The sequence below is a fragment of the Argentina silus genome (assembly GCF_951799395.1).
Source record: "Argentina silus genome assembly, chromosome: 11".
Lineage (NCBI taxonomy): Eukaryota > Metazoa > Chordata > Actinopteri > Argentiniformes > Argentinidae > Argentina > Argentina silus.
The window spans coordinates 14,288,057-14,307,084 of NC_139665.1; the positions used below are offsets into that span (position 1 = coordinate 14,288,057).

At 45.4% G+C, this 19,028-nt stretch overlaps 1 protein-coding gene across 2 annotated transcripts in view; it reads left to right on the forward strand.

Annotated features, from left to right (window-relative positions):
- Positions 1-19,028, forward strand: part of LOC310812386 (C-myc promoter-binding protein-like) — a 316,219-nt gene that overhangs the window by 2,901 nt on the left and 294,290 nt on the right. For both annotated transcript variants that reach the window (XR_014554511.1, XM_083680917.1), the window contains exons 2-5: positions 9,974-10,310; positions 12,132-12,378; positions 13,194-13,263; positions 18,446-18,615. Coding sequence is in view for 1 of the 2 variants with exons in the window: in XM_083680917.1 (XP_083537043.1) it covers positions 9,997-10,310; positions 12,132-12,378; positions 13,194-13,263; positions 18,446-18,615 (801 nt within the window). In the remaining variant the exon portion in view is untranslated. The remainder of the gene's footprint in view (positions 1-9,973; positions 10,311-12,131; positions 12,379-13,193; positions 13,264-18,445; positions 18,616-19,028) is intronic.

Sequence of the window (19,028 nt, forward strand, 5' to 3'; positions counted from 1 at the left end):
TCAATGAATGCCCTACGGCCTGAAACAGAGAGCAGGAAAAAAAAGGTAACGTGTTACAAAAGATAATGGCTACGCTAATTTATACTACTCTGCTCGCTTCAGCTTCTCTAATGCACTGAAAAGGGAAGTTTATTAGGTAAAAGTAATCGGTCAAATTTGGGAAAGTCAGAGCACTCGTACTCCAAAGCAGAGAGCCGAGAAGAGAAAAGAAAAGGGGTCAAGAAAAAAACTAAAACACATTCAAGTGAACCTGTCCACACGTAGCTTTTCCTACGTGTAGGTATATGCCCTCTATAACAATGAATTATAATATCAAGTAAGGAGTGGGAAGGGAGGATGGGGGAGACACCGTTTCCTGGTTGATTATTCCCCCAGGGCAGGGCTGATCAGTCTCTCTGCTACCCTAGCTAAAACACTGAGACGCAACTGAACAGCCACATCTGGGACATCAGTATTCTTTGTATTGCTGGGTACAGCAATGCTTGATACTGCTGGGTACATAGGCTAGGGCCAGTAGATTAGGCCTAATCCTAGACTGAGTAGCATGTATGATCTAGTCCAGGACTAGGTTGAGGCCTAATCTGTGTCTGGGGAAACTGCCCTTTAGAGTTTAACTTTTGGAATGATGAGCACACTAAAAGCTTTATTTAGTATTTAATAGACCATGGCTGTGCTGGGAGACCTAGTGTATGTCAGTCTGCCAAAGTGCTTTGTTTAGACCCTGCTGTTCTTCAAGCTGGCACATCACATCTGCATAATCAGAATAATTATCAAGGCTTCCTAATGCACTCGTGCCTAATTAAGAAACCCTCTTACAAACAGTTTTCTCACTCATTACGTGATAGCAGCTTAACATTGCCCTGCAGTACATTAGAAGGTCACATATCGGCTGTTGGAAATGAGTGTGGAGACACTATATGTAGTGTGTTATTAATTGACATGGCTACACTGTAGCAGGCTATTCACTCCATTCATTTTCTGAGAGAGCTCTTCACCACTCCACTGGTACAGTGAACAAGCATGATTTCATATGTCAAAGTTCCCTCTCTCCAGTCTCTCCTCCCCGGTTGGTAATGGGTGCTGTATCATCCAAAGCCCTCATTGATAAGACATTACTCAGTCGAACACACCCTAACCCTAACCATCTTCTCATATATATATGCCATTTAGCTGACGCTTTTATCCAAAGCGACTTACATTGCAGTGAGTGCATACATTTTATAGTATATATGGTCCCAGCAGGAATCAAACCCACAACCTAAGCATTGTTAACGCCATGCTCTACCAACTGAGCCAGAGAGGACCTGAGCCACATACGTACAGTAGTACCTAAGTATGTAACATGTGAACACAATGTTGTCTGGATTAGCGTTACTACACAGATATAGGGGCAATTTATTTACATTTATTTATTTATTTAATTCTGAACTCCCAAAGGGAATACAACAGAGTCTAGCTTCTCCAGTGCGACCAACAGTGCATAAAGTTAAGAATCTAGCAGTGTCTTAAACATTGTTTTTCTCCGTCATTTGACAAGCGTTGTGAAGTGAGTTTGACGAAGCTGAGAGAGGATGAAGATGAGAGGATAGTGCTCGGAATGAGAAAGGCTAGATCTACGCCTCTAGTTTATCGCACACAAGAAGAAGAGGATCTCTAGAGAATGGAGAAGTAAGTTCTGTTAAACGTTTAGTCTTGGAAATAAATGGATCTCAAGTGCAGCCATAATGTTGCACAGTGAAGCAAAAAAACTTAAGAAGAAAGAACACGTCTCTATGGCACGTCTCTGTCAACAGTAGATCTGTTACACTTCCTATCTCGATTACTGTATCTGAGCTAGTCAGGTGTTCAGGGATGTCCTAGTTCTCCCAAGTTGTTTTGAGGAGTTTGTTCCCCCAGGACAGCCAATTACAGTAAGAGTGATGAGTCGTAACTGTGGAATGTACCTGCAGTCCGTTGTTACGCTGAACAATCACAGCTCTATATAGGCTACTATTAACTATGGTGTTAATTAAAGAATATCAGATCATACAAGGCTACGCATAGATGAATTGCAGCTTTTGCTGTCTAATCTGAAGTGTGCCTTCTCGACTTGCTGCTTCAAGATATATATACATATATATATAAAAATAAATAATATGCATGATCTGACATGGCAGGTGTGCCCAAAGGCTCAGCAGTCGTGCCCTAAGGCAGTCTCTGATGCTTTCTGCATTCAGAACCCAACAGACATTTCAGTGAAAAGCCACAGAATGTTGTTGTCACATGCTGAATTCCAAATGGTTCCCTAGCCCCTACTCCCTAGCCATTCCCATCGGTCTGAGGGGATTGGATAGGTAGGCCTAGGCCTAACCAATATGGCAAAAAAGTCTAAACCTACCTTGCCTAATCTCGGAAACCCAGAATCTCACCTCTCGAGATTCTCGGGCCATAGGAAGGGAAGACTGGGGATGGGATGTCAGCAGGTCTCCCCTCTTAAAGTTTTCGCTGGAGCTCCACATGAGCCTCCTGTAAACATGGAGTTCAGCTGAAGATGTTCTCAGAGTAATTTTGCAGGTGAGCAGTGTGTGCATTCAATTCCCTGTTTCAAAGAAAATCCATTTCAAGCATCTCCTCACCTCCTCTCTATCCGTCTATTCAATAGACTCTGGTAAACTTCACCGGATGGATAATGTGAGACTTCACCTTGTCCTACCACATTGCTATCCAATCTACAGGAGTGGCTATGGGGTAGGATTGAGGTTTTCAAGCTTACTAGCTCCAGCCCCAGCTACATCACATTGCCAGGGCCAGTTATAAATCTGGGGCTGTGTGTGCCCAGATTGTGCCACCATACCCTCAAATAATTTTACAAACTCCAAGTGTAAAGGCTCATTTCTCCTGCCCCTCGGGAGAGGTATGTTTTAGGGCATAGACTCATTTGCATGCTGTGGATGAAAAGGGGAGTTTATTGAATAGCACAGCAGTGGACTTGCAGGAGCTTCTAATTAATTACGTCTCAGGTGCGTCATGAATGCTAACAGTCGCTCAGGCGACTTAAAGACTTTCAGCATTCAGGTTACGTTTGCTATCCTTCGTCACGAATCAGAGAGGTGTGTGTGTGTGTGTGTGGGGGGGGGGGGGTTAGGGGGTACGGTGTGTGTGTGTGTGGGGGGGGTTTATGGGGTACGGTGTGTGTGTGCGTGTGTGGGTGGGGGGGGGGGAGGGGGTCTCAGTCTCTCCCTTTCTTTCCCTTCGGATGTTAAGTGCCTGGCTTATTGTGGGGTTGAGAGAGAGAGATGGGAATTGAACACCCATCCTTCTGGACTAACTAGCAGCAGATGCTGTGCGTGTGTTAAGGCTTCAAACTGGCTCATGTTTATGTTCCTCGGTCCATCCCTTCTTCTCTCCTGCGTGTGTTCACCCTGCTGTGTCAGCTCCCTGTTGGACAGACATTAGTGCAAGCTGTGTGCGTGCGTGTGTGTATTTGTGTAATCTAGATGTTGTGCTGTGTGTGTGTGTGTGTGTGTGTGTGTGCTGTGTGTTAGTGTAAATGTTTTGTTGGCTCCCGTTAGCTTTGGCGCTCCTGAACTTGGGACAGCTGGGGGATGTTGCTTTAATGTGTTTTTCGGCTAAACCTCTTGTGGCCAGAGACTGCTTTGTTGGGTTGTTGGGTCTACTGGACCTCATTCTGAACTCCTCCCTGGCCCGTTCCCCTGCTGGCGTTTGGAGGTCAGGGGGTTCCGGTGATGGGGAACTACAGCTGTGGCCCCTCGGTCCAGGTCTCCTCAGAGTTTTGGGCTCAGAAAAAGTCCTGAAAAATAGTGTTGCAAACCATTGCCTTTACCCTCTTAGTTGCAGGGGTAGCTGTTTGAGGTAGAAATCAGCTCATTGTAATGATTTGGAATGAGTAATTAACAGGTGATAATTGACCTCCCCCAGCCTCCATTGCTCAGTTGCCTTCATGCTAATAGAAGGCTATATACATGCTTTTTGCCAGGTGTCAAGTGGCTTTTCAGTTTGAGGGTATATAATGTGTGTGGTGCCCATATGGCAGAGAAATGAAAGCTTTGGTTTTTCTGGTGGCATTTACCAGTTGATCCAACATGAGCAGTAGAACTGTCAGCTTCCGCAGTACTGTGTACAGTAAATAGTCAGCATGTTAAAGTACTTGGTAAGCGTGCTGATTTCTTGAAAACCAATGGTCTGTAAAGGCTCAGGAAAGCCCTGTCTCTGAAGCCACCAGGATGGATCACGTTTTGCCTCAGACAAGCCAATCTTGTAAATAATTCAGTATGGCATAATAATTTACTGTAGAGCCCGGGAACAGCTATTGAGGACTCCTGTGGTCTATAAAGGCACTTTGGCTCTCGCTTGCGCTACCTTAAATGTCGACAGCCAACGTTCACTTAGGAATCAGACGATCAGGAAAGTGCAGCCGCGACCTCAATTGAAAACAATGGCTTGCCCGCCGCAATGTTGTTAGAATGTCATTGATACAGTGTGCTCCAAATGTCACAATATTTGATCATATCTGATATCGAACCCAACCCTATCTGATAGGATCAGGGTTGGGGTCAATTTGGATTCTATTTAGGCCTAGTCAACTCAGGGAATGACTTGAAATTCAATTCTACATAGTCCACATAGAAAAATACTATATTGAAACAGAATTGATCCCAACCCTTAGGCCGAATAGTACTAATACTAGCCTAATTCCACTCTGTGCTGTTCCCCCAAACCAGCCTTAGGGGAAGTAGGCCAGCCAGGAATGAGATATCTGGATTATATGTACGGTATTGTAGTCTGAATACTGATCTCATGTCAAATCGTGCTTTTTGCCTCAACACTTGGTAATACATTTGTATTCCTGTGTCATTGCACCAGATGGACACAGGGCATCCTAGATAAAGCCACCTAATATACACTGTAGTTGAATGAAACTTAAGCCTAGGCCCACACCCGAAACTCTTATGCTTTTTGGCCTACAAGGCACCCATTTGATATGGCTATTGACTGTTGAGATGCAGTATTGGAACTAGAACCCACCATTTGTATCCTATGTCTGAATGTCAGCTGTCTCAAGTTTTCCAAGTAGAACATTTTGTCCTGTCTTTTGGTTCTCCTACCAATTTTCTAACAGTTTAAACAAGTAGTACTGTAAAGCCACAGAAAATGGTTTTGTTTTGGGTTAGGGTGCACACTTCTGATGCACACAAAACTCCTTGTTCTCACCTTCACAGGTAGACTCACTGGAGCGAAAGTACTCTGTGATCTTTCTGCTGCGGGCAACTGTTGATGCATTATTTTATTTTGTCTCTCAGCGTTTCCATGGTGATCTCTGCAGCTCTGAAGCCTATTTTCTCCCCTCTCTCTCTCTATCTCTCTCTCTGATAAGGGAGGCAGAGACAATCGGGGATACAAGCGTCGGGTTGGGGTGAGAGAGAGTGGGAACTGAGGATTATGCCATATAATCCTTATGTAATGCGTGCCATGGTGCTGGCTGGGGGTTTTTGTGGTGTATTTTTAGCACCCTGACAGCATGGCTAAGATGAGTTGCATTCTCATCATGGCCGGTCTCAGAGCTCTGAGGTCTGAGAGTGGAGGGAGGACAGGCATACACCGGGGGAGGCCGGTGGAGGTACAGAAGAAATCTCAGGACAGGCTTGTTGTATTGCACGGAACGGAATGAGGAATGGTGTCGTTCCTCACTCCATTCCATGCCACGTGTGTTTGCTGCCATTCCTCATTCCGTTCCATGAAGCCTGTCCTCCGATTTCTACCTCCAGCAGCCTCCACCGGCACACACACACACAACGTGGTCTCTGGGTTGTGGGTATATGCTGCCTCTTCAGCTCTTTATTTGACGGTACTGTTTCCATTGAGGATTCAGTGAAAAATGATACGGTGGTCAATGTTTATCACATTTTGCCATGTCACCCTATGCCACCGCCCTGTCCTCCACTGTAGAGCTGTCTGTTCCGTAAATCCTTTCAACAGACACTGTTATGTTGAAAGTGGAAGCCTACAGCTTTGTGCTGTTAAGTGGAAGTGGGGAATGACCGAGACACACACACACAGGCCTGGTTCTTTTTCATCATGCATTCAAATAAGCCAGGTGTCTTATCTGCTGTCACACGCAAAACCAATCACAGATAATAAAGAGTTAGGCCTATTCATTTGTGATTACCCAGCCCGCTATTCAACAGCTTGATAAGCGCCATAGTGCTAACTGCTCTTTTGTTCTTGAGAATAGAAAAAAACGTTAGGCTGTTAGCATCACCCATGCAATGTGGAAATTTGCCTCCGGCTTCACAGTGGCATTAAGCAGTTGTTCCGAGGTTGCTGGCCAGTGTTTGCTGATTGTTTGCTTGTCTTGTTTAAAAATGTACACAATGTTAGATTGTCCTCTGTGCCAGATCTATACAAAAACACACTCTGTCTGTTCCCCTCAGTGTCCTGAATGAATAAATTAAGTTCAATCTATAGGCGTATGGCAGGACGATTGTGCTTGTGTGGGGTTTTGTAGTTCCACAGGGAAAATGGAGCAGGCTATTTATCATCACTATTTAGGAGTGGAGGGTTCAGTTGGTTTTAGTGAGGAAGACAAAATAGGCCATAGCCTTGGTGTCCCTAGAGAGCAGGGTCTGAACGCACACACGCACACACACACACACACACACACACACACACACACGCACACACACACACACGGACAGAAACACACGCACGCACGCACAGACACCCTTGATGGCATCTGCCCTTCTTAATGCCTGTGAACTGGAGGAATGCAGTATTTGGCCTGCTGGTGCTGTTGTTTTCCCTGGCTGCACGCACATCACACACACACATGCACATCACACACACACACATGCACGGTCACACACACACATGCACGGTCACACACACACATGCACAGTCACACACACACATGCACAGTCACACACTCCCACTCAGCACATCTGCTCCTGATTTAGCTTCATAACGTCTCTCAGGTTTCTGGAGGTGTGTCAATCACTTGGGAGAATATATGGGCCGAAGCGAGGGCGGTGTGTGCGTGCGTGTGTGTGTGTGTAGAAGTGGGCGTGTGTGTGTGTATGTGTGTGTGTGTGTGTGTGTGTGTGTACGAGTGTGTGTACGTGTGTCTGTGTGTGTGTAGAAGTGTGCTGAAGGCTGTGTGTGTGTGTGTGTTTGTGTGTGTGCGTGCGTGCGTGCGTGCGTGCGTGTGTGTGTGTGTGTAGAAGTGTGTGTGTAGGGTGTGTAGAAGTGTGCTGAAGGCTGTGTGTGTGTGTGTGCGTGTGTGTCTGTGTGTGTGTGTGAGCACCACGGGGCCCCTTCTTGCGAGCCACAAGGACTCCCTCACATCCCGTCGCTTCCACATGTGCTGCTGATTTCCTGGCATCTCAGTCATTCCATCCATTTACTGGCAGATGGAGGTGGAGGAGCATACACACACACACACACACACACACACACACACACACAGACACACACACACACATACACAGATTCATGAGGATTAAAACAACATCATTTTGCATCAGGGAAGGATTAATACCAGGGCAGACTTGGCAAGTAGCATCAGCCTGATCAGACTCCTGGTGGAGAGGACCAGGCTGGGAACAAAACAAAGGGTTAGACATCACTCTGGGCAAAATGCTTGATGTAATAGTAGGCCTACAACTCACTCACTCACCTTTGTATTTTAGTTTGCACCTGCAGTACTTTCATTTTCAATGGCTTTTTTCTGAGCAGAGGCTAATGCTGGAGGTTCCTGACTTATTCTGCACTCACAACTTTTCTCAAACTCAAAAAGCAAATGGACCGTTGCCCCAGGTCCCTCTCAGAGGACAAGCAGCAGAGAGAGACAAACATCTGCACAGCAGAAGCAGGGTCCCCAACATCCTCCATTCCTGCTCCACAGCCTCTGTTGTTTGTTCAGCTTCCGGAAGAAATGGAACTTGAGACGCAGGGTACTGTAACTGCATCCCACACGTCTCAGCACGATGAACAGCGACGCACGCACGCACAAGCGGTTCATACAGATGCGAGCGGTCCTTTAAAGTATGAGAGTTGGGACCTGTAGCTTGGAGGTTTTTAGGCCACATTTTACTGTATGTTTTTCCCTTAGTATTCTTGACCATGGGACATGATGTGTTGTGAACGTCAGGCAAAGACCAGGTGAAGTAATGTTGAACGCTCCCTCCCGTCTGTCAGTGGTTAGAAAACAGACTCAGGGAAGAGAGAACATTCCCTCTCTCTCTCTCTTTCTCTCTCTCTCACTCTCTCTCTCTCTCTCTCTCTCTCTCTCTCTCTCTCAGTGAGATGAGAATGGCCTCATCGACCCAGCCCTGACCCAGAGAAATATTGCTAATGCTAGTTCAGTGTCGAAGCCAGCTAGCACACAGAGTCAACACACGTAAGCTAACACACCCTGCTAATTTGACTGCCTGTCCCACACCCTCTGACAGCATACGGCTGGAATCACAGACCTCTTCGTGCTGACTGCAGTCAAATTATTTTGAAATAAAATAAACAGAGACTCCCACATTAGAAATCTGTTTCTGATAAAAACTGTAATTCTCTTGAGAGTCTGGAAATGCAAACACACAAGTTTCAAATATATTCTGTCTCTGATCTTGACACGCCCGTTAGCAACATGGCTCGAGAATCAACATCCCTCTCAACAGACTCTCGTCTGACATTTTCCAGAGTATAAATATGTATGGTTGTATAAGAATCGGCTGGTACAGTATGTCTGAATTTGATGTGCATTTTGCAGTTATGCATTCTTCTGCTCTCAGGTTTCTGCCCTCGTGAACCTTGTGTTCCTGTGAAAGTGAACAGCAGGAGAGCAGAGAGGAATGACATAGTTAGAGCCACTGTCAAACCTGCTGAGATAGCCTCCTCTCGCTGGGCTCCGGTGTCAAGGAGTTATGGGATGAATCTGGAGTCAGTTTCTCAAAAGCTTCTTAGCTAAAGTGGAACTTATCTCTTTTAACAGTCCAGGCCCTCTACTCTCCTAGAACAATAACGTTCTTCATTTAACACATTTTGTTCTTTCTCAGACATAAGTTTGACCTCCCAACATAGATTTTACAATTGTTTCTCTTGTGCGACTTTGCGGCTGGGATGTCGGGAGGAATGAAGTACTACTTAAGCTACGAAACTTTAGGGAAACTGACCCCAGAAAAACAAAGACATACTGAAACTGTTGTTACATATTTGTATTGGCTGTAACCTTTTCACAGTGTTGGGTAGTACTTCCACTACATGTAGCTAAACTATTAGTTTAACTTCATTTTGCAGTAGCTTGGTGGTAGAAGTAGGAAATTAACTATTATTCCAGGACTTGAACTTCAAATGTCCCTACTATTTCTTCCCTCACTGCTTACCATCTCCCCACTTTGCTCCACCTCACCTGATTTCTTCGCTCTAAGAGCCTCATCTGTCAGTAACTGACTGGCTAACTGACTGATGTGTTGGACAAAGTCGTTTTGATGTAGTGAACTGCCTTTTCAAAGTAGCTTCAGTTTGACAAACTATATTTCTCTTAAGTGTAGCTTTAGTATAGTTCAACTTCTTCCCTTGTAAAGTAATTGGTAGCTTTGTAAAGCATTTTCAGAGTGGGTTCCCCTACACTGCATTTTCAGCAACGTAATGATGCTTATAATGTTCTGTTAGCATATTCAGGGTGTTCTTACGATCTCCCTTTTCTATTGGCTGAAGAAAGACAAAACTACTGTTTAGCTTTTTTTCATCGTTTTAAGAGGGAGCGAGATGTCACAAGCCTTATAATCTTCAGGTTTTATTGGTCTGAAACGTCAGGCTTGAAGAAAACCGTACTCATCCCTTCCAAACAAACTTTATTGATGTAGTAGGTCGGTATCCTGCTAAAACAGTCAAACAGGGACACTTCAGACAAAAAATGCATGGAAATAATCATTAATCTTTCTCTTCCTCTTTCTCTACTCTGTCCGTCCCCCCCCCCCTCCAGACGGCAGGCGGGTATGGGAGAGGATGATGGAGGACAAAGGCCCTCGTGTAGCAGACTACTTCGTGGTGGCCGGCTTGACGGACGCTTCCACGCCGCTAGACCAGGAGATCCGTTTCCACGACGACCTCTGCCACAAGACAGCCAAGCCCAAGGCGCCCATCACAGACGTCGCCGTGGTGATGCGGTCGCTGGGCGAGGAAGTGCCAGCCGGGTACACCTGCGTCGAGACCACGCCCTCGGGCCTGTCAGCGGACCTCAACAACGGCAGCCTCATGGCCCCCCAGATCTACCTGTGCTACAGGAGAGGCCGTGACAAGCCCCCCCTCACTGACCTGGGGTAAGATGGATGGATAACTGGAGCAGGGGAGGCCGGTGGAGGTAGAAAACGGAGGACGGGCTCATTGTAATGCATGGAATGGAATGAGCAACGGTATCAAACACACATTCCATTCCATGCATTACAATGACCCTGTCCTCCGATTTCTACCTCCACCGGCCTCCACTGGACTGGGGAGATGGATCAATGGCTTCACAGTTACTCATACTTTATTTATTGTATCTTTTAATCTGTAATTGGCTATGGATGCTTCTGTTTCCTATGCTGTTGAATGTAAGAGACTCTAAAATGTAAGGGACTTTCTGAGAAAGCAGCACAGTCATTTTAAACATTAACTCTAAATTAGGCTTCTAGTCGTGACTATATTCACACCTCTGGTTGAGAGGCAGGTGGTGAAAGGGCTAAGTGTGTGTAAGTGTGTGTGTGTGTGTGTATGTGTCTGTGTGTGTGTGTGTGTGTGTGTGTGCGCGTGTGTCTGTGTGTGTGTGTATGTGTGTGTGTGTGTGTGTGTGTGTGTGTGTGTGTGTGTGCGCGTGTGTCTGTGTGTGTGTGTATGTGTGTGTGTGTGTGTGTGCGTGTGCATGTCAGTGTGTGTGTGTGTGTGTGTGTGTGTGTGTGTGTGTGCATGCATGGGCATGAGCACTCGCCTCTGACACTGCAGAATCCAGGTCTTATCAGGTGCTTACACAGAGCAAGTGTACAGACAGCCTTTATCTGGTGATTTCACAGAGTGCCTGGGCTTCCAACAGACAGCCTCGCGACTGGTAGCAATGAGAGATATGTGTGTGTGTGTGTGGCTGTGTGGCTGTGTGTGTGTGTGTGTGTGTGTGTGTGTGTGCGTGCGTGCGTGTGTGTGCATGCGTGTGTGTCAGAAAGAGTGTTAGAGTGGGTCAGTGAGTCTGTGCGTGCGCGCGACGGTGAGTGACCGAGCATATATTTGCGCAGATGTGTGTGTGCGCGCACGTGCACGTGAACGTGCACGAGAGAGAGAGCCTTGTCCCGCTCAAACCATTAGCTATTAGCGCGCGTCTCCCCCCTTGATGTTACAGCGAAGCCCAGACCGCTGAGTGGTTACCATGGTTACGGTCCTCCACACCACCGCCGAGCTAGTGGAAATTTGACCTGTTTTTCCGTGCTTGCAAGAAACGATACCTGTAGAAACTTGCGTGGACACACGCACCTCGTAAATATAATGTGTAGCCGTAAGACGGACCCTAAAGTTCCCTCCCGTCGGCCTTAGCCTGAAATGCTCTCTGCTGTGCTGTGTGAGGCAATAGCTGAGGGTTACAGTGACCTTGTTGAAATGGAAGCAACAGGATGAGTCACTCAGACAGAGAATTGTTCATCTGTAATAACAGCCATCTAACAGCCCTCGGAGAACACATATTAGGCACTAATTTGTAGCATATAAGTGCTTTCTAGCTTTCTACCCAGTCCCCCCCCCCCCACACACACACACACCCAAACACACACACCCAAACACCCACACGACAGTGTTATTGGGGACAAGGTTGGCGTTGAGGTTAGGGTTGTGAGCCAGTGATTGGAGGGTTGCTGAAATCACGTCTAACTGGCCAGCTACTACATGACTGTTAACATGAGACTAAGAAAACACTAAATAAAGACCTAATAAATGGTTAATACACCAATACACCACACTTATAACCTTCAAACGAGTGCCTTGTAAGTGTTCCCCACACTGAAGTATTACCCAGCCCTAAATCTAACTGCCTGATTTCAGTGTGAACTTTTGTTTCACTACTTCTGATTGGCTAATTGGATATCCCCCTGCCCCCCAACCCCCCCCTTTCTTCCCCCTAGGGTTCTGTACGAATGGAAGGAGCGTCTGAAGCAAGGCTGCCACCTCATCCAGACCACGCCCACCGGTCGCCCGGCCAACATCAGCAGCACGTCGTCCCAGCGGATCTACATCACGTACCGCCGCGCCCCGGAGAGCCAGGCGCGCGCCGCGCTCGCCGTCACCGACATCTGCGTCATCATCCCAGGCAAAGGGGAAACGCCGCCACATACCTTCTGTAAAGTGGACAAGAACCTCAACAGCAGCATGGTGAGAGTCACAAAGAGTCCCCCGAACCCTGTCCCCTGTCCCCGTTCCCCGTCCCCGTCCCCTCACCCCGTCCTCTGTCCCCCGTCCCCGTTCCCTGCAGAGAATATCATTGTTCAATTATGACTTTTCTATCCTTTTTCGAGTTAGTTGAGAAACTACAGAGGATACAGATTATCATCACCCTTGGGGCAAAACAAGAGGGTGAAAACTGCAAGTGCATCCAATTATAAAACTGAGAAATTGTCCAAACATCTCCTTCGTTGCCGTAGGGCAGTGTTATATTCAGCTGCAGTGCACTGTGCCAGACAGAGAGTGGCCTCTTTGAAACTCCAAAGCCCTCCAGAAGTTGAGTTTGGGACCACTGCCCACAAACAAACCTCCTCCACACAAACACACACACGCGCACACACACACACACACACGCGCGAGCATCTGTTTTTCTCTTCCCTTGTGTTTGTGTCATGTTTCTCTTCCCCCTGTCCAGTGCCATGACTCCTTCTTTTATGATAGATTCCTCCATTGAGCATATGCACGCACGCACGCACGCACACACACACACACACACACACACACACACACACACACACACACACGCGCACCAGCCCTCCTTCCCGTGTAAGCTATGTCTGTTATTATCATTGGCCAGAGGGGACAGTCTCTCCTCAAAAGCCCCCTGAGGGTGTGTGTGTGTGTGTGTGTGTGTGTGTGTGTGTGTGTGTGTGTGTGTGTGTGTGTGAGTGTGGGTGTGGGGGGGGGATATTTGGGAATGCCAAAGAATGAGGTGACATTTTGGTAACCCTCTTGTCTATTTTCAGTGGGGCTCCTCTGTCTACCTGTGTTACAAGAAGTCCGTGGCCAAAACCAACACGATAGCCTACAAAGCTGGTGAGTGTCTCATCTGAGAATGTCACATGTCGGTACAGTCTGCAAATACACTCTTTTTTCTATTTGACCTCATGTGCTCGTGGAGGCTGGTGGAGGTAGACATCGGAGGATGAGCTCGCTGTAACGCATGAAACGGATCCGTTCCTCATTCCGTTCCATGCATTACAATGAGCCTACCTTTCTACCTCCACCAGCCTCCAGTGTTATGTGCAACATGATGGACTGTTGTTGTTCCACATTGTGTGCTCTTGGTAACCTGGGCCAGCTGAGTTACAGTGTCCCTCCAGGCCCCTGGCTGACTGTTGTGGTAACATTAGACCTGATAACAACTTCTGCTTCTGCAGGTCTTTTCAGCTGATACACAACAGTCGCATTGTTGACGAGGCCGTCGGTACATTTAAGTCGTGCTCCTCAAGAGGCTCGCCTCATTTACATTTTACATTTATGGCATTTAGCAGACGCCTTTATCCAAAGCGACTTACAACAAATACATTTGTTTAAGTAAGTAAATCATCTATCCAACAGTCATCATAAGACAAAATAATCAATGCTCACACCAGGGGCCATTGGCAGTCGTAATGCCAGAAGCCACTTTTTTTTTTTTATTATTATTTTTATTATTATTTATTAACAGGAGAGAACTTGTACAGGGGTGAAGAGGTCTTAGGAAGGACTGTTAAGATGTAGCCTGAAGGGAAGGGTTTTCAATCTACGGCGGAAGTTGCCCGATGGGGAAAATAAATGAATGTTATCTACGAATTCCAGAATATAAACAGACAAAATATCAGCTTATGTTCTATTGATCATTTTGTTATTTTTGCTAGAAATGTGTCACTTGTTAGTACATTTCGGTGGTGGCTGTGAATAGGAGCGAGGGCTGGACTCTCCCTGTTGAATGACTCAGAGAAGACAGTTTAGGGTTAGGAGAGGACATCCTCTGCTATTTGCTGGCGCGCCCAGGCGTGTTGAAGCCTAAGGCAAGTTCATGTGTCAGACAGTGGGTTCTGGGACTTACGTATGCATAGTTCTCTCTGTCGGTAGAAACTATGATTTTGATCTAACGGACTGCCGGTCCTTGCATCCATAGCTGTGTTTATGACTTTGAGAGTGGATACATTTCTCCAGCCCCATCTCTTCAGCTGTTAGCAGTAAAAGTGGTGGGATAACTGCTTTGTTGTTGTTTGAATCCCAGATTGATGGACGACACTGTCCTTTAATTCCACTTTCACATGGGCTTCACATGACCTTCATCAAGGCAGTATTGTGCCAGATGAACTGCAGCCTCCGTCAACAGGAAGATGATACACTCCAAAAAGACAGATGGATAGATACTAGACACTGCTTGTTCTGCAGTTGTCATCCACTTGCACTAGGTCTATAGTATCCCCTAGGAAACACATGCTAGGGTTGTGGTAAGGCTGAATGACAACATCAACTCTTTCACAACTTTCATTTTTACTTTGAGACCAGCCTTTGACAACCAACAGTACTGCACTAACCTTAAATCGCTAAATCCCTACCGGGATCCTAGTGTGATTATGATGTATGCTTGGCTTTGGCTGCCTTGTTGCTATGGCTCTTGACGGTAGAGGCAGATACTGTCGGTATCTCTACATCTGCGGTGCAGTAGTAAACTAGGAATGGTATTATCATGTTATGATGTTATCTGCGTCTCGGTCAGTGCATGTTGCAGAGGTATCAGCCAGGTAGACTTGGAGTGTAGCCTCGATATTGTGATTTGAGAGAAAACTAAAAAAAAAAAAATTAGCTACTATATTACATTGTATTGTTGACTTGTTGATTGTTGTTGTTGAGCGAGGAGCATGATCCCAAAGCATTTCACTATGTCAATTACGGCTGTATGCGATGTACGTGACAAATTAAATTTGATTTGATTTGATTTGATTTGATTTAGAACCTTGTTGTACCGTAGACACACGTCAAGCCCCGTGTTTTGGAAACACTTGTTTAATGTATTTTTGGTCATGGCCTGTCTGAAAGAGATCAACCCAAAATATCCTTGTGTTGGTATTGTATAACCAGGGTGTGACTTGTCGGTGGGGATTCCCGCTTTTCGTATTCCTCCCTCTAATCAGTATCGTTTATCCCCAGTGGGGACACGGCATATCCCCAATTCTGATATGCGTTTGTACATTAATTCCCCAATTACAGTGTTAACAGTATGATTTCGTCTTCTTCTTTTTTTAATCGCCAACTGGCGTGGGAAAGTGGAGCTGGATCCTCCTCGTTGAGAAGCTACACTGTTGCAATGTTGTCAGAGGCGACTGGTTGATACATGGTCCTCTGTGGCTCAGTTGGTAGATCATGGCGGTAACAACGCTTAGGTTGTGGGTTTGATTCCTGCTGGGACCATATATACTGAAATGTATGCACTCATTTAAAAAAAAGCGTCAGCTAAATGGCATATATTATTATTATATATATGTTTCAATGTTCTGCACAGCAGCTTCCTTCATACATGGTTTCAATGTCTGTCTGCTGCGTCTTTCCTCTCGCTTTCCTTTGCATGTGTGTTGCTGCAGGCAGGTTGGACTGGCAAAGGGACTCACTAGCCAGCGGTCACGGTTAGACAGCTAACATGTTGAAAATAGAAGCTGCATTGCGCCCACAAGAATGATTCGCCCACGGGAATATTTATACAAAAACAAACATTCTGACAATATATTTCCAGTCATGTAAAATGACAGAATTGCATGAAATGCGTTTCTATAAGGCCACATTTCTCCCAGACCCTCCATTACAATTATTATTGATAATTGCACCCCAATGTGTGCAAATCCTAGAAACGCTTCTGAATTAAGTAAACCAGTTATATAGTTCTTAATATGAATTTATGGACTTTCCTCTACTCTGTTTTTTTTCACAAATCACACTCTGTGTATAATTGTCAGACATATTTTCTGAGACTGGCAAATGTTGCTGAGAATTAAACATGCATATGTAATGGAGTAATTGCTTAAGTGTTAAGTGTTAATTTGTATCCATTGACAATGACTATAGCAAGGAGCTAATTAGCCTAGCTGTCAGTGAGTGCTTATTACATAGCCCTTTGTATTTAGCGCTACATTGATTACTTAATGTCGCACATAATGATAGACAAACTCCGCCGCGATGTAACATGTCAAAAGATAGATTCTGCTTAAAGTCGGTCCAACTCCTTCAAAATAACCGCCGAATGCAATGAGTGGCGGTTTTGTACGACGTTTCTATGAGGCGCGCAAACCCAGGGCTACCGCAGGGCCAGTGGATGGATGTAAAAACATATATTGCCCCAAGGAATGTGCGTGTGCCTGAGGCTGGGGTATCCGCTGCAATGTAGATATGATCGTGATTCATAACTGTTAGTGTTGTGTCGTATAACTCGCGTGGCCTGCGCTTAGGACGGAGCGCTAGGGACAAAGCGCGACGCATTGTTATTGACGAGCTCCTGGAGAACGCTGATATTTTGTGTATACAGGAGACTTTATTGGCTAAACAAGACCTAGATAAACTTAATCCTGTTAAGAATGATTTCCATGGGGCAGGGGAGTCCACAACAGATCTAGGGGGGGGGGGGGGGGGGGGGATAACTCTGGCATAACAAATATGATCCACTGGTCAGTGTGATTAGGTTAGAGGCGGACTGGTGCATAGCAATTAAATGCGTATATAATAAGAATGTTTTTAGAATTCTAAATGTCTACACTCCTGTTATCGAAATGACGATGAATATCTTAACAGGCAAGTTCTTTGATCAATGATATGAACGCTGATATTTCAGATAATAACTGCTTGTTTGGTCAACACTTAATCCAATTTTGTCAAGATAGCAAGCTGGTTCTTGCTGCCAGTACAAAGTTCCACATATATCAGTGAAGCATGACGTACAACATCTTGGCTGGATCACTGTAAATGTACAGCAGATGCTCCTGATTGTTTAGAGAGTGTTGAGATCTTGTATGGTCTGGCCACAACAGATCACATACCTGTTTCTATGACATTAAATGTTGAGAGTCTACCTGAGTTGACCAGTTATGATAACCACAAACAAAGTGGGAAATTAGATTGGTCAAGGTTTACAGAGGATGACTTCTGGCATTACAATTCACTGACTGATAAGAACCTAAGTGATATTGATATACCACTTGATGTTATTCTGTGTGGCAACATTAACTGTAAGAACCCTAAACCACAAGAATGGTCTATGTATAATGTATATGGCAGTAAATCATTCTGCCAAAAAAGGTCTAAATCTCAGGCCAGGATGAAATGAATATGTCTGAACTCCATTTAGAGGCCAAATAAGCTTTTAAAAACTGGATTTTAATCAGGAAAAGCTAGGCATGGCCCGGAGTGTGAACACAAGAAACACGCAAATGCTAGATTTAAATATGCTGTATGCTTTATTAAAATAAATGAGCAGACCATGAGACCAAACTCCATGGCCAAAAAGCTTCAGCAGAATAATGTCTATGAATTTTGGAATGAAGTTAAGGTTATCCATAACAGTAAGCTGCCCTTGCCATCTAGTATTGATGGGGTTACTGGGTCTAAAAATATTGCTGAATTGTGGAGAAAACATTATAGGGATATTTTTAACTGTGTTAAGAGTGATGAATTTAATGTTGTGTTTCTAACAATGATGGTGTGGTTATTAGGCCTGATGAAGTGTGCTATGCCATTGAGAAACTGGCAGTGAACAGAGCATGTGACCTTGATCGAACAACAGCAGAACATCCGAAATAGGATCTCAGTGTTACTTGCTATGTGTTTTTCTGGATTGTTAATGCATGGTTTACTACCTGACTCTATTTTGTTTGTCTTATTAGTGCCAGTTGTCAAAGGCAAAACCGGTAAAATATCCAGCATACAGAATTACAGACCAATTGCCCAGCCTAGCATATTTTCCAAAGTATTAGAAATAATTCTCTTGGATAGGCTTCAAGAACACATAATAACCACTCAAGCATTACTCTATCCACACCTACTTAATTGTTCATTTGATTTCATTTTAATTGTTTCAAGCTTTGTTGCTGTCAGGTACAATGTAATGCCACCTTGCAGTAGTCAAATAGACCACACTCCTTCACTGTCAATAATAGTGGCCTCACTCTCCCCTCCTCCATGTGGCTTAACTCTCTTCTCCTCTCTTCTTCTGTCTTCTCATCCCTCTCTTCTCCAGGTTTGTTCAGCAGATACCCAGAGGAGGACTATGAGTCGTTCCCCCTCCCTGAGTCAGTTCCTCTCTTCTGTCTCCCTATGGGGGCAACCATCGAATGCTGGCCCGCATCCACCAAATACTCCCTCCCTGTCTTCTCCACCTTCGTCCTCACAGGATCCTCGGGAGAGAAGGTGAGACACACACACACACACACACACACACACACACACACACACACACACACACACACACACACACACACACACACACACAGTCACACACACACACACACACACACAAACACACACTCACACACACACACACACACACACACACACACACAAACACACACTCACACACACACACACACACACACACACACACACACATACACACACACACACACACACATATATACACACACACACACACACACAGTCATACACACACACACACAGTCATACACACACACAGACACACACACACACACACACACACACACACACACACACACACACACACACACACACACACACACACACACACACACTAATTCACTCACTCACTCACTCACTCACTCACTCACTCATACAAACTGATACTG